The 16,617-nt window shown below is 37.6% G+C and overlaps 1 protein-coding gene across 15 annotated transcripts in view; it reads left to right on the top strand.

The window, feature by feature from the left end:
- DPYD (dihydropyrimidine dehydrogenase) overlaps positions 1 to 16,617 on the top strand; it is a 612,292-nt gene that overhangs the window by 464,476 nt on the left and 131,199 nt on the right. For all 15 annotated transcript variants that reach the window (XM_065555590.1, XM_065555591.1, XM_065555592.1 and 12 more), the window contains one exon: positions 544 to 627. In XM_065555590.1, the coding sequence (XP_065411662.1) occupies positions 544 to 627 (84 nt within the window). The remainder of the gene's footprint in view (positions 1 to 543; positions 628 to 16,617) is intronic.

Below are 16,617 nucleotides of genomic sequence, written 5' to 3'. Positions count from 1 at the left end.
CTGCGCAGGCGCCTAGGCCTGCTGCAGCCCACCCTCTCTGGGCGTGGGGCAATCGCCCCACCACACAGAGCTACTCCTGATTTTTGTCCCACCCTCATAAAGAAAAATTCTAATATCCCACCCATTTTTCTAAGGCCAGCAATCTGAAAATTTGAAAGATAAAAATCACATTTCAACATGAGTAAACAATCTAAAAAATGGGTTTTGAAGTGTCCTTAAATATTTATATTTAAGTAAAATATTTGCTTTATTTTTCCTTTATAAATTTAGTCTTTACTTTGAATTTCTGATTTTTCCTCAGAAAACGACAATACCCTCTCATAATGGTCTCTCCCCTTAAGTGACTGATAGATATTTCCAAACAACTCTAGCTCAACTCTAGCTTATATTTATTTATTATTAAACACCAAAAGAAAAAAGGTTGACAGAAAAAAAAATCTTACATTTAACATGAGTGATCTGTGTCAAGTTCCAAAAGTACCTGAATGTAAGAGTATAATATTTATGATTAACTTTGTGTATGTGTATGTGCATGTCTTACAGGCTTCCGGTGCAGATGCCCTGGAGTTAAATTTATCATGTCCTCATGGCATGGGGGAGAGAGGCATGGGCCTGGCCTGTGGGCAGGTAGGACTTTAATAGCTATCTCTTTCATGTCAATGCGGTGCTAGTGCATTAATAGTTATACCTCAGGGGCAAAGACATACGGAGAAGATTACTGACTTGAGATTTTCAGGTCTACCTTGTTTAAATATTTAGAGTGCTTAAAAAGGAGAAAGTGACAGAAGCTGAGATTACACAGAGTGTTTAGTTTTATCGAGGACAAAAATATGTTTGTGTTTGACAGAAAACAATATTAAAACAAATAGTTTGTAGAAGTCAGAGAATTTGCTGATTTTTCAGTGCAATGTCTTTACTTATTAATTAATGTTGATCCATATCTTCTGGAACTACTCAGTGCAAACGATTTAAATTCATAGTGGTTTTATGGTACAGGGAACATAACCCAAATAGTATTATACAATTTTTAGCATATGATCCTAATTCCTTAATTGTGTTTTGGAAATTGCAAAAGAATTTGAACTATATTTATTATTGGTGGGGTTGGTGGTACCACCTAGAGCTAAGGTTGTCCAACACTTCATTATAAAACCCTCTTTCAGTACTTAATTAGGTTTGGAAGGATTAAATTTTTATCATTAAATGTTGGTAAATGTCAAAATGTTGGTAAGTGTCACCATACACATAAAAAAATGTTTCCATCAATAATTGAAATGTAAAGATAGACAAAATAAGAAAAATGCTGCTTGAGAACTTATTAGAGTTTGATTTAAGGATATTTACTTGGTATATTTTGACACGTGATGTTAACAATTTGTGTCTTAATAGTTATAAAGCTTTAACTTTTTGAATCTCAACATCTGTTATTAAATAACTATTGTCTGATTCCTGCATAATTTCTTGCAACTGAACATTTAAATGGATAAAAATAATAATAAAAAAAAATTGATATTATCCATCAAAATTATTTTAAAAAAATCTGCCAGGGCTACTTATAACTTTGCAAAAATTTTACCATTTGGGCTGAAATTTTCCTTGTCAGGAGTTTGTGTCAGGCTGAATTATTTTAGAAATTTTCAGCAAAAATGATTCAGTAGTTGTTGAAAGTGAGATTAAGGGAAAATGTTGTTTTGCCCTTGTTTAAAAAAATTCTTATATCCATTTCATTGAGAAGCTCTACCACCTCCATGCATTGGAGTAAGGGCCTGAAATGTGGTGGAGGTGGGGGAAGGAGGATTGTTTTGTGTTAGAAATGTGCCTATGCTGTTTTCTGGGAAAACTGCTCAAATTTGGCCAAGTTATAAGCCTTTGAAAAATCTCAGTTTGCACATGCACAGTAGGGGCTTTTTAGAGTTTCGCAAATAAATTCTCCAAAGATTCCCTCTGAACAGAGTGCACTCCAGCCAAGGACTACAGATGCTGAGCCAGACTTTACCTGCAGGCTGCTCTGGCACTGGCCACCAGAACTAAGAGCAAAGAGACAGTCTCTCCTGTGCTCTCAGTTCTTCCCCTGCTGGTTGTCTGGCTATGCTGACAGGAGACATTAGATATGGGTTTAATCAGGCCGCAACTTTATTATTAGATGTCTGGGACTAACCCGGCGGATAAAATGTGCAGTACAGGTGAAAACCCCCACAATTCACTGGGAGGGAGTGCTTTTTCCAGCCCCCCCACCCCCTACACACACCTTTCTGTCCTTCCAGTAGATCCACTACTGACTGCTTTTCCAGCAGTTTTACGTCTCCCCTCCTCCCCCCAAGCCAGAAAGCATTGCCCTCTTCTCTTGGCCAGCCAGACAAACCCCACCCTTGCTTAAAGTGCAGGGTGGTGACTCTCAGGCAGTGTGGAGGAGGAAGCTGCCTGACTTGAATGCAGGCAGTAATCCTGTGAAAAAACAATATAGGATCATGTCATTAAAGACTATCACAGTCCATATGCACAAGGGGTCTGAACAAAGCTTGGCACTTCCACCTTTAACTCTAGCATTTCCTAACTTTTTTGAGTGCTTGACTTTGCCACTTCAATGTAGTTTTTATCTATCTATCTATCTATCTATCTATCTATCTATCTATCTATCTATCTATCTATCTATCTATATTCGGGGGATGGTGCAAATCCAATAGATGCCCCATAGATTACCTCTGCATCTTCAGATGAACCTAAAATAATCCAGAATCTAAAGTACAATGAGGCAAGTTAACTATAAAGGTTTATTTTTAAACCCTTGACCTGGTATACTAAAGGAGTCATAACAATTTCAATGGGACTATGTACACACTTTAGTTGATTCTCAGGATTACAGTTCCACCAAATATAGTATATACAAAAGATTATTTCTTGGAACATGGTATCAATCTCCTTCATTGCCTATATTACACACCATACTTGTTATTAAAAAGTATGTACAGTGGTCAGTTCTCAAAGTTATGATTAAAAAAAGAGAGATTTAAATTTATAAAAGGTTCCAAGTCTATCACAGCAAAACAGTAACAGCTGTTATAGGTTTTTTTACAATGTGCATTTGGTCAAAAGCAACAACAAACATCTGCAATAACCATATCTGACTTGTTGATTAGCCAAATTCTGTCCGAAAATCTGCACTGCATATCTCATTATGGAACAAGTTATGTATTTGTGGATTATCTCAATGTGTCATTCCACAGTCTCATAAGGGGTGTCATTTGGTCAGAGAGAACCCTGAAGGGCTTCCCATGGAAACAGAAATAGACAGATTTCAAGCTCATTTTTGAGCATAAGTTACTTCCAACCTTAGCTGGCTGGAATAATGTATGCATGTGAAGCTGCTTAGAAGTGTAGTCAGTAGGGAGCTGTCTGCCTACATGAGTTTTTACATATCTTTCAACTAGTGTAAAATCAGAGAACCAAATGCAAAATTTGAGCACACATGGCTATCTTGTGGATTTGTGACACTCCTCAGAGGAGTTTGGCTCTGTAAACCAATAAGATTACATTACATATACATATATGTTTGCATATTAATAGCATTTCTCTGTTGTCCATACAATATGGATTTTTTTAAATGTTTAATCTTACTACTCTCATTTAAATAGATATTTGTCTTTATTTAACTGCCTCAGAGCAGCAGCTGTGAGAGACCAGAACACAATTTAAGTTCTTTAGACAAACTATATATATACACAAAGCAAAAATTTGAAGTTCTTCCTCAGTGTTTTGGACCTAGTTCAGGCAAATTTTTATTGACTTCTGATGAGGTTTGCTGAAGTAAGGACTGACTAAGGGGGTACTATTGTGATAAGACTCACAGGTCTTTCAGTGGTACACCAAAGGGGTCCCTTATCCAAAATGTAACATTCCCATGTGGTACTCCACGGGGGACACCTTATTAAGCCAGACAGTGCCATGGAGTATTCTGAGTTAAATCCCAATAGGTGTTTTCAGAGGCACCCCCAGGTGGGAAGTAAGTAGATGCAGTTGAGCCAAGTGAGACTATGAATCTTAAAAAGGAGCTGGGATGCTCTCAGGGAAAACAACAAGGTGGGGCTTGAGACTGTAGAGCTATCCTATTCATTCCGTCGATCAGAAGTTCTTAAACTTTCTTCATAGCACAGACCGCAGCTTAACAGAGAGATTGTCCTATGGGCTTCCTCCCTTCTCATTCATGATTGCATAATATCTTTGGGATAACTACAGCAGTTGCTTGCTTACATGGAAAGATAATGCTAGGAAAGTATATATGTATTTTATCTGTCTTAAATGTGATATAGTTGGTGTGTTTTTCTTCTTAAATGTTAATCACACTGTCTACATTTGCTCCTCGTTTCACTCTGTACAATTTGTGGGAATTGGGCCATGTCTAGAAACCAGGAAACTATTTCCATTTTTCTCTGCCCTATTTATTGCCCACCCTCTGCCACCTCTATTGTTTTACACCTCAGTAAATTTTAAGAATTATTTCCAGGTTTATTTAGAGAACAAGGAGGCGAGTTTGGCCTAAAAATGGCCATTTGTTTATACTGCATTATGACACTCAGCTTTTTATGTGAGGTTAATTCCAAGCCATTAATGAAGACATTCTGACACCTTAATAGTTTACTTTGCCAGAGAGTAATTTTAAGAGGCATCAGTATTGCTGCCAATATGTTACTTAAAGCATGTATTAAATTTCAATTTCATTTATTAACACTGGTTAATGGTAATAAAGTTTTAGTTTGTATTTCTTTTATAACAATTTACAAATATATCGGAGTCTGTTTATACTTAAGGCCCTACCAAATTCACAGTCCATTTTGGTCAATTTTATGGCTATAGGGTTTTAAAAATCGTAAATTTCATAATTTCAGCTATTTAAATCTGAAATGTCACCGTGTTGTAATTGTAGGGGTACAGACCCCAAATGGAATTGTGGGGTGGTCACAAACCTATTGTAGGGAGGGTTGCAGTACTGCTACCCTTACTTTTGCACTGCTGCTGGCAGCAGCACTGCCTTCAGAACTGGGCAGCTGCACAGTGGTGGCTGCTGGCCAGGAGCCCAGCTCTGAAGGCAGCACTGCCACCAGCAGCAGTGCAGAAGTAAGGATGGTATGGTATGGTATTGCCACCCTTAATTCTGCACTGCTGCCTGAAGAGCTGGGCCCTCAGTCAGCTGCCACCACTCTCCAGCCACCCAGCTCTGAAGGAAGCAGCACAGAAGTAAGGGTGGCATGGCATGGTATTGCCACACGTACTTCTGCTCTGCTTCTGTCAGGGCACCGCCTTCAGAGCTGGACATCCGGCCAACAGCTGCCGCTCTCTGGCCACCCAGAGCTCCGAAGTCAGTGCAGAAGTAAGGATGGTAATACTGCAACCCCCCTAAAATAACCATGCAACCCCCTGCAACTCTCTTTTGGGTCAGGACCCCTAATTTGAGAAACTCTGGTCTCCCCCATGAAATCTGTATAGCATAGGATAAAAGCACAGAAAAGACCAGATTTCACAGTCCATGATGTATTTTTCATGGCTGTGAATTTGGTAAGGCCTATTGATACTGTTAAGAATGTCAACAGAAACTTCATCATTCATTATGTAGTGCTACTGTGCTGACTTCCTCAGAACAGTAGTAATGTAGCACTTCAATGTTTATATAATAGTAAATATATAGACCACCAGGTACAGTGTGTCATTTTTAAAACTACAGTATTTTTCCCATGTTCATCATTCATCTTAGCTCAGTCCTGTAGTAATTATAGTTTGACAACAGTTAATACAAATGATAAACCCACCTCAGCACTGAAAGTGATAGTGCTCACATTTCAATCCAGAAGACCTTGTTAAAGTTAGACATTGTTTTTCCCATATTATCACTGATTGCTGATAAGATTTCACTACAGATTTTTTCTCTTCATAAAAAAAAGTCTTTATATTGGGAGCTATGCCAAAATTCTTTCAGATTCTTTGTTAAATCATCTTCCCAAAAAGAACACTACAGGTGTGCTACCATTATTGTGATTGAAAAAACATATATTTCACAGCTTTGAGCTCTACATGTTTATTCCAGAAAAGTCTTGCATTATCTTCAGTTATTCTCAGATGGAGAAGCAAACCGCTACATTAGGTGATTGATCTGATAAGCTAGGTTTGATGTTCTCTCCCTTAGAAGGTTTTGTTGTTCAGATGGAACCTCAGATCCAACATGTTTAATGTCACATCTACTAAGAAACTTAACAACAAGATGGTCTGTGACAATTCACATCCAAGGTCTTCAAAAGTTTTGATGTTTCTCACTAGCCTAATGAGGAGGGGGAAAAGAGCAGAAGAGTTTGCTTTACTAAATTTCTAGCCAAGATTTTTTGCAATGTTCATACTAGAGATATGGAAGGACTAAGAGACAAAAAGAAGCACAAATATTTTCCTTGTAACTCGGGAAGAGATAGTCATTATGGTGAGGAGATCTAAGTGAGCTTTTTCAAGAGTTCAGAGAAAACAGATACATTTGGTCAAGCTCTGTGAGTATTCATTATGCTTCTAAATTTTATTTTTAAAGAGACGATTCATTTATTGTATGCAGGAGCAAAAATAGTGTGCTATAAACAGACATTTTAAAGTTAATGACACTCTTGTTTACGAATATTTCCTAGCAACTAATCCTTACTATCTGCCAATATATGACATGCATATCTTGCAAATTCAGCTATAGGGTTTTATTTTGGGGGGAAGGGAGTTAATTTCCATTGGCATAAACGTACATTTGTATTGTGAGCACCAAAATCCAGATCACAACAATTTAAATGGTAATTTAACTATTCAGTTCATATCTAAAAGAAGCTTGTTTTTGTAAAACTTTTCTTATATTTATTTTCATTTTATGTAAACTCCATTTGGCTGTGTTTATGGTATATTGCCTACAATTAGGAGGGCAGTTGAGCAGCTTAAAGCCTGCATTGCCTTATGCAAAAGTGCAGAAATCTTCAAAAAAAAGCAACTGGTTACTCTACAGAGATGAAAACTAGCTATGTGACACCCTTAGATTTACACCACACTCCCTTGGAAATAGAACTGATGAGTCTGCTTCTTAATTGAGGTGCACAGCATCACAACATAATTTACTGCTGCAATGTCAGCCAGAAGTTGTGACTATTTTAAATAGTTGATCCCCCAAACAAAATGTGATTATATGTCTGCTTATGTAGCACTCTTTCACCCTACAATGATATGTTGGTTTAGCATAGTTCATTGAGTCCTCCATGCAGCATTAGTTCTCTCTCTTCACTTTTGTATCAGTTACTGCAAAAAATTACGCAAAGAACCATAGGAGTGCACCACAGCAGTAGTGGGAATATTTTCTCTTATTGTTTCAGAAGTTCTGTGTCTCATTTTTCACTTGTATTACCCATTTTATCTTTGTTTAGTGTAGGGGAGGAGTCAGGCAGGGTTTTGTGTGCTCTCTTTCTTCCTTACCCCATTTGATTTCCTTTAATCAGTGAATTAAAGGAAGAAACACACTAGACCAAATATTCTCCTGAGGAAAATCAGTGCACCTCCACCCAAGTCAATGGAGCAGTGCCAGTTTACACCAGCAGAGAATTTGTATACTCAGCAGCAGTGTTTTGTAGTCAGTATTTAGAATACATGAGGAGAATGGCTGCTAACCATATCATGTTCAAAACACCTCTCTCACACAAACAAATCTAAAAAGTAAACTCATCAAAGTCATTTCTCTTACAGAAGGAAGGACGAGAGAGAGAGAGAGAGAGAGAGAGAGAGATTACACTGCTCTACAGACAAACTGCTTCTGAAATAAGTGTAGTCAAACGTTACTAATTTTGGGTCACTGAGAATGAAAATGATGCTTAAAATTGTTGATTGGCTCTAGTTTTCAAGATATGCTATTGGGTCAGTATATACGACCCTTGACTTGGGAATGGCGGAGGATAAGTGAGTTATAAAGGGAAGGGATCTCAATTTAAACCAGAAATGACTAAAATACATCTTTGACTGGATCTATGAATAAATCTATGACTGGGTTTGGACAGTACTTGCTTTTTAGGCAAAACAATGAATGATGCAATCTGAAGCTGGTATTGCGTCATACATGATGTGAATTACATCATGTTATTCCTAGAAGTCATGGATGATGCAATCATAACAAAGCTTACATCACTCTGCTGAACAAATTGCCCTATATCAGCTCTAGAAATCATACAGTGTCGTGCTCTCTTATTTGTCAGTGTTTGATTTTGCAAAGGGACACATTTCTGTTTAGCCAAAGTGAGCAGAGATGCCTCGTACTTGTGTGAACAGTGCAGATAACTTCTGCTCTGTTTGTGGTGAAGTGACTTTTGCATCACAAAAGCACAGTATAACCACTATGGTTAAGAAAGCCTATCACCTTTATTTTGGCTGCAAAATTGGAGATCAGGACAAGAGGTGGGCCCCACACATATGCTGCAACACTTGTGCAACAAATCTTCGCCAGTGGTTGAACAGGAAAAGGAAATCTATGCCTTTTGCAGTGCCAATGATTTGGAGAGAGCCAACAAATCATACCAGCAATTGTTACTTCTGCATGGTGCCTCCAGTTGGGAAAGGTGTGTCAAAGAAGAAAAAGTGGACTATGCATTATCCAAACATTCCATCAGCTATACGCCCAGTACCCCACGGAGAAGGACTGCGGTTCCTGATGCACCAAAATCATTCTCACTTGAGTCAGATGAGGAAGAGGAAGAGGATGAAACTTCTGGTCCTGAACCATCAATGTCACAGGACCAACATTTTCTCCCATCCTCCTCCTCTGAACCACACCTCATAATGAACTGAATGACCTTGTCAGGGATTTGGAACTACCCAAGAGTAAGGCAGAGCTGTTGGGCTCCAGACTACAGCAGTGGAATCTCCTGGCAGGTGATGTTAGGGTTTCCATGTTCCGTGACCGTCAAAAGGATCTTGTCCCATTCTTCTTCATGGAAGGTGATCTTGTAGCCTGTAACAACATCGATGGTGTGATGGCAGCCCTCAACATCGTTCACGAGCCAGATGAGTGGAGACTGTTCATCGATTCATCGAAGACGAGTCTTAAAGCTGTTTTACTGCATAATGGCAATGTTTTGCCATCAATTCCAGTTGGTCATGCAGTCCATATGAAGGAAACCTATGACAACATGAAACAACTTTTGAGGTGCATAAACTATGACCAACATCAGTGGCAGCTTTGTGGCGATTTGAAGGTTGTTGCTCTCTTGCTTGGTCTGCAGACTGGATACACAAAGTACTGCTGTTTTCTCTGCAAATGGGATAGTCGTGCAAGAGATTCCCACTATATCAAGAAAGATTGGCCACTCCGACAGTCATTGGAGCCTGGGAGGAAAAGTGTTCAGCATCCACCACTTGTTAAATCATGGAAGATTTTGTTACCACCCTTACACATCAAGCTGGGTCTGATGAAGAACTTTGTCAAGGCCATTGACAAAACACAAGCAGCTTTCAAGTACCTCCATGGAAAATTTCCAAGGTTAAGTGAAGCTAAGATAAAGGAAGGTGTCTTTATTGGTCCTCAGATTTATGAACTTCTTCGAGATGATGCATTTGACCATGCACTGCGTGGCAAGGAAAAGACGACATGGAAAGCCTTCCAGTTAGTGGCAATAAATTTTCTCGGAAACAACAAGGCAGACAACTACAGGTTGTTGGTGGAAAACCTCCTCAAGGCATACAAAAGCCTTGGTTGCAACATGTCACTAAAGATACATTTTTTGCACTCTCATCTAGATTTTTTTCCACCGAACTGCGGAGCAGTGAGCGACGAGCACGGCGAGCGATTTCACCAGGACATTGCAACAATGGAGAAACGCTGTCAGGGCAAATTGAGCCCATCAATGCTTGCAGACTATTGCTGGACAGTGACAAGAGATGCTCCATTTAATGAATACAAGAGACAAGCCAAGAAGCGCCGAGTAGACACTGAATAGGACTAAACTATGTACATAATAGTTTTTTGCCTTTTGTTTCATAATACATTTTATTTATATAACCCTTTTGCTGATTTTTAAAGTGTTACATAAACAGGACAGGTGAAATATTATCATGTAAAGCAATCATAAACACATGAAAAGACCTAGGTTCACAATTTTTGATTAAAATGCTACTATCTACACAATATACATAGACGTAAAATGTAAAAACTTAAATATCTTAGAAACAGTAGCCAATCAGTTGTTTTAATTGTCATATTTGAATTCAGCACATCAAAATACATAATAAATAGCACATTTTATCTCTGAAGCAGACGACTTCTCAAAAATTGTAGACCAGTGTTATTGTTGTTTTCAACTGTATGGTGCTTGGTACCCAAGCACTCCAGCAATGGAGATTGTATAAGTACTTAGAGAGAAGTAATTTCTTAAGTATTAGGCACTGTATAAAGGATTAGAACTGATGGTTCCTTGTTAAAACACTAGTATTCTCAACTGAAGTGTCTTAGCAATGAAAAGTGAACGTTTATTCTGCAAGTTCCCCCATTTCAGGTACTGTCTGAGAATCTCCGTTACATTTTGTTACTATGTGCAATAGGAATCTGCGTTCATCACTGCATCCACCAGTGATGATCTTAGTGCTGTATTTGTGCCACATGCCTTTCTATGTGACTGCTCCAAAGTGTAGGCAAAAGTTAGATTGGCACCTAAAATGACTAGCCAACAAGTAGGTACTCTAGCTTGATCGTGTCAGTTCTACTGCATGAGAGGAGAAGCAACCATGGATGTGCAATTTGCTTTTGGCACAATCATCTAGATTGCAGCTGCTGAATGCTGACTCATGGATTTACTTCCCCCTGTAAAGCAGCTGTTGTATTGCTACTCAGTTTACTTGGTCAAATAAAGCAAAAAAATCTCCTGGTAAGCCAGCACAGCCATTCAGAAGACATTCATCTTCATCAAGACAACAGTTTTAGACTCCGTATAGACTAATGCCAAAGGCTGTCCAAACAATAGGGCAACTGGTACAAAATCCAATTTCTGAAATAACAGGGTTTTTGCAATGCTAGTATTTTCACTAAAGCCAAAAATTGTTTGTTTTGCTAAACAAATGATTCCACTCTCTCTTATCTGACCTCTCCCAACATTCCTCCTTCTCTGACAGTTCCCAACAACTTCCGCGCTCCTTTTCCCACTTTTCTCTAATAGAATACCACTCCACCCTCATACCCACATCATTCACCTCTTCCCTGTGAAACCTATGAAGCATTGCAGGATCATGTCTGGGTGAGCCCAGCCAGCCCTGGGCTGCTTTTCTGCTTTGGCATAGTGTTTAGAAGTGTATGTGCTCTGAAACTGTGTACTTTAGAGCAAGTTGCATTCCTGTCCACCCCCTTGTGGGGGCACCATGTGGGCTGAGATTTTCGGAGCTGTCTAGGGGATTTGGACACCCAATTCCCATAAATTTTATGTTTATCAATGTAATTGGGCATGCAAAAAATCTCCTGTGCACCTTCAAAAACCTCGTTTTTGATCTTCATTTTCTTCTTATATTCTGTATGTATCTTACTTTTTCTCCTATTCCATTATTTCTTTATCTACTTCTCTTACTCTGTTTTCTCAGTTTCTATTTTTACTACTTTGCCTCCTCCTACTTTCCATGCTTTTGTGCATATATGTCATCTTGGTCTTTTTTGCCTGCTATGCTTCAATTTCCATTTACTCTGATTTTTTTTCTCTTGCTTTCTCTGATCTCTCTTTCTTTCTAGGAACACAAGAATTACTACAGTAGCTACAATATACCAGTGGTCCATTTAATCCAATGTCTTGATCTGGTTGTGGATTCTTACCAGATATATTCCATTTTCCGCTATTACTATGTCTTTTCTCTTCACCTGTTTGTTTTCTCTTTGCTAGTTTCTCCTCCTCCTTGTGTTCCTTTAATGACTGTTCTCATTATGATTCCCTTCCCTCCTCTTTTGAATCCCGTTTTTAAGCTGCTTTTAAAATAATACCCATAACAACTGATTCCTGATATATTTCACTGAAAATCCCATGAGACCAAGCAAACTCACTGTATTTTCACTACTAGACAGACCTTGACCACCAACTGTAATGCTTGGATTATTATAGTGCTACAATTATTCTTGTAGGATTTGGGAGTAGTGAGATGTTGTTTTTAAAAGTGTATCATTTCCCCCCCTTCCCTGAATAGAATGTCATTTGTATGAAACAGAGTGGTCATAAAGTATACATTTCATATCATGTAGGAGGAGACAATACTTAATAACGAGTTAAGGCAGTTAGTTGTTAATTTGTCTTAAGAATTTCACACACACTAGAAGAAATGTGAAGCTTAATAAATTCATTATCAAAGCATAATTGTGTAATTTTAAATTGAAGTTTGACAACATTGTCATTGTTATTGGTTTGTAGGATTTTTAATTGAATTATTCAAAACACAAAACAGAACATAGAAGTGGAGTATAGATAGCATACTAACATTAACAGTATTACCAGTATGTTGAAAATTTTAAAATTATGTTATATTTGGTAATAGGGCATTTACCTATTGTCTGTGTAGTAACATTTTGTTTGTCTATGGAAAACATTACCTATGAATGGATTTTCTTAGAAACCTTAATTGTGACCCTGTCTTCAAGTTCATGCATATGTGAAAGAACGCTGGTGATAGAGAGTCCTTTATTTTCCTTTTTATTTGTATCATGATTACAGACATTTCAGCAGAATTGCACATATGAATCATAGAAGGTATAGTGAAGGTCAGTCTGGCCAAAACATCAGTCATATTAGCCCACTTGGAAAGGACATGAGAAGAGTTTGGGCGTTTTTTTTTAATGAGAATGTTGTTGTCTTAGGAACCATCACAGAGGGTACAGGAAGTGAGTGCTTCACAAAGCAGAAGGGAAAGCACAGTTCTCTTAAAAGCTTCTGACAATTTGCTCTTACTCTTGTAGTCACCCTCTAATACTCTGAAAGTCGTAATAATAATGAAATGTAGAACATTCAGGAGACATTTAAGTAGACTACATAATTACAACGGTTTTTAATGATCACAACATACTAATTACACATGCCTTGCTCCTAGCTTTGTGCAAAACATTGGAGTTGTTAATACCTATGGTATCCTGTAGACAAGATTTCTTAGAAAGTATGTGATCAACAACAAGCAGGAGGGTATGAAAAGTTCAACAATTTAAAATCTTTCATCCTGACACATGGTAGAAGTTATCTAACAAAGGTTACACTCAGTACACATCATCTTAATATCAGTTACTTACTACAGATTTTATTTGTATGCCAACACTAGGTATTGTAAGTATGAATGAACAGTGTACTCACTAGTCTCTTCACTGCCCATGTCTGAATTTTCTAGAATAGGATCCAGATTTATCTTTGCATTTTGCCTTAACTCATGCTATGGTTAGTGAAATTAATTTGAAAACAGACCATTTATAGTGTATCCAAACTGAATAAAGATGCAAATGACGACTATTTTTAAAAGTAGTGGGAAAGTCTAGCCAATACATAGACTTTAAATTCTTTAATTTGCCACTGGAGCATGAAAGATTTATGATTTCCTGAAGTACCTGTTATATTCTACCTATTTATTTATAGTAAAGGGACTAAGAGATTGCCTACCTGACTACAAGAAAAAGCTATTTGTAGCTACAGTGCTCATATATTTAAAGGAGTGTTGTATTCTTTCCTTTAAGATTTCTCATGTACGACATAAACCTAATCAAACCTTTATGCCCTCTAGCAGGTAACCTCTGCATGAACTAAAGAGTTGAAATATTGTTTAATCATGCTGTATACCACTTTTTTTACAGTGATATGAGAAGCATTATTTTGGTCATATAGAAACAACCAAGATAAAATATGTTGTTCTGTAAGGGGAGAAATGTCTTTTTTATTAGCCATCACCTTAAATGTTCTGATATTGTCGATGAATAATTCTTTCCACTCACACCTCATAGTTTATAAACATTTTAATGCACTATTTCAATTTTTGAACTTGGAATATTTAGATCTGAGTATTGACTCAATCTCTGAATGAAACAGTTTGCTAATTTCAGCTGTCAATCCTTGCTTCACTCTTACAGTCCAAAATTCAACTATTATTAACCTTTGTTGTGACAACTGACGAGAATAATGGTTGAATTTTGGTCCTTTAATGTTGAGTGAAATCAATAGCTGTAAATGGTAGTTACCAGTCTTACCTGATCTATCACAGTCAAACAAAAGGAAGCCTTTCTGAATGCATGGAAGATGGCTGTGGAAATTAAAAAAACTCTATTTAAGATTAAGGGAATGCAGTGCATTTTAAATTAGTTTGTTTTATAAACATTGGTATGTTTGGGGTTTTTCACATTTTTAAATTTAAAAAGCCAAATCTGGGCTAACGAAAAGCAGCATGGTTCCACTATCTATGTAGAAGCAAGGCTCTGTCATCAAAATAAATGGAATTGTCTCTTTCTTCATGGTGGGGAAGAAAAAAAACCCAAAACAAGAAAGCCTTTACGTGTGCTGAAAAGGGGAATAATTGCAAAGGCTACTCAATAAAGACAACTTAAAACATTTTGAGATACCCCTGTTTTTACTACTGACAATCCTCTTATCATTGCTTCAACTCTAAACACGAATCTATATTTTAGACTTTTATGTATTTGGTCAGTCAAAACTTTTGTGCTGATTTTTGACCTTGTCTTCAAGTTCGTTAATTTCCAGTCTGTATATCATACATTTTCGGAGCTTTGTGCACAAATCCTGCTAACAAGGAATTCAAAGTGGAGCTCCCATGCATCACTTTGATAAATCTGTTCTTGAGTTTGGATACTGACCTGTGTTAATATTGGCAGCTATTAGATGAGCTACGTTAAAATGTGAAGCATAGTCTGATGTGTTTTTTTTTAACTGCTAACAGTGTTCTATTGTGCAGCTGCAATATTGAGCGCAAATAAAAAATGCTGTAGTATTTTTTCTCTAGTTTAAATTGTTCAAATTGTAATGGGGAAAGATGGTAAACAAAGTATTTATCACATATTTATGAAACCCTACAAAAAAGCTGTTTGAAAACCTAGAGAAGGGAGGAGATCAAAAAAATGTTTTTCAAGATGACCTATATCAAAATTGTTAATTGTAAGATGAAACATTGTAGTGAAACAGACTTTATTTCTGGCACCTCCCCAAAATTAAATTAGTTGTTCAGGAGAGAGGGCAAACTAGACGGAGTTACAAGATTGAATAAAATTATGAGGATAGAAGATGGGCTTGTGCTTGAACTGAAGCTTATTCAGAAATCCTGTTTTCTGTCATAATCTTTTATGAATTTAGAGAACTGTATTTTTTTAATGCTCCACTGGATTTTGAGCCGAGGCTTTGTACTGGAGCTGAGTATTGTTATAAAGTCTCTAAATTATGCAGGATTTGTTTCTGAACACCAGTAGGGTCCCTGTCCAGTTCTGGCAACGTCTTAGAAGCTGCTGTTGTTACTTCTAATGATAGAATGGGACTCAGAGCTTTTATGTCTCAACTCAGCCATGACAAAAAGCATGGCCCTAATCCAAAGTGACTTGATTCTGTCCAACGACAGTTGGTATGATTGGGAAAAGGAGAGAATCTATCTCCATTAGGCTCCACAGAGTGGAACTTAAAAGTGACTGATCTGAACAACACCTGCTCAAGTCATGACACCCTGCTTACAGTTTACCTATATGTTGGCGCTTTATTTCTTTTAAGACTGAGAACAAAGCTAGAATCTGGTCTTTTCCTTGGTTTTTATAGGGTAATTAAGAGAATAAGAATTATAGGGCTAAATCCTGATGCTCTTCTTCAGTTTTTACTCTTTCCTTACTCAGGCAAGCCTCTGTTGTTTTAATGTGAGTTTATATGAGCATGATCTTTAAATGGTATTGTCTTTGTGTGAGTAAGAAAGGTGATTTTTTTTTTTAAATTGAGAATAGCCATGTTATACAGGAGGTTGTATTAACAGGAGTGTCACATGTAAGACACCTGAGGTAATTGTTCTGCTCTCCTCTGTGCTGGTGAGGCCCCAGTTGGAGTATTGTATCCAGTTTTGGGCACCATACTTTAAGAAAGATGTGAACAAATTGGAGAGAGTTCAGAGGAGAGCAGCAAATATGATAAGAATTCTAGGAAACGTGACCTATGAGGAAAGATTGAAAGAATAAGGCCTGTTTAGTCTAAAGAAGAGAAGGCTGAGAGGGGATATAAGTCTTCAAATATAAAGTGCACATTTTCAAAATCTCCTTCTAAATTTGAGGCTGTAATTTTCTGCATGCAGAAAGGTATTTTGTCACCTAACTCCTATTGATTTCCCTGGGTTTTAGGCACCTAACTACCTTTTTAGGAGCTAGGCCTTAGGCACTTTAGAAAATTTTACCCAACATTCATAAATAACTACATGTATAACTGTGAGTACCATCACTCCTGCATTCGGTTAAGCTCCCCCTTTGCTGTCTCTTTTGACAGCTGTGGCTGGTGGAGTTGTTGACTGAATTCTCTCTGTCAAATTTCCTGAGAAATGAGGAAATATTTTACTCAGACTATAAGGAGAGGGTTATTTGTCTCCCACCCTGGGAAATTT

Source organism: Chrysemys picta, chromosome 8 (assembly GCF_011386835.1).
Source record: "Chrysemys picta bellii isolate R12L10 chromosome 8, ASM1138683v2, whole genome shotgun sequence".
In the NCBI taxonomy this organism is placed as follows: domain Eukaryota; kingdom Metazoa; phylum Chordata; order Testudines; family Emydidae; genus Chrysemys; species Chrysemys picta.
This window is presented reverse-complemented; position numbering and strand designations above follow the sequence as displayed.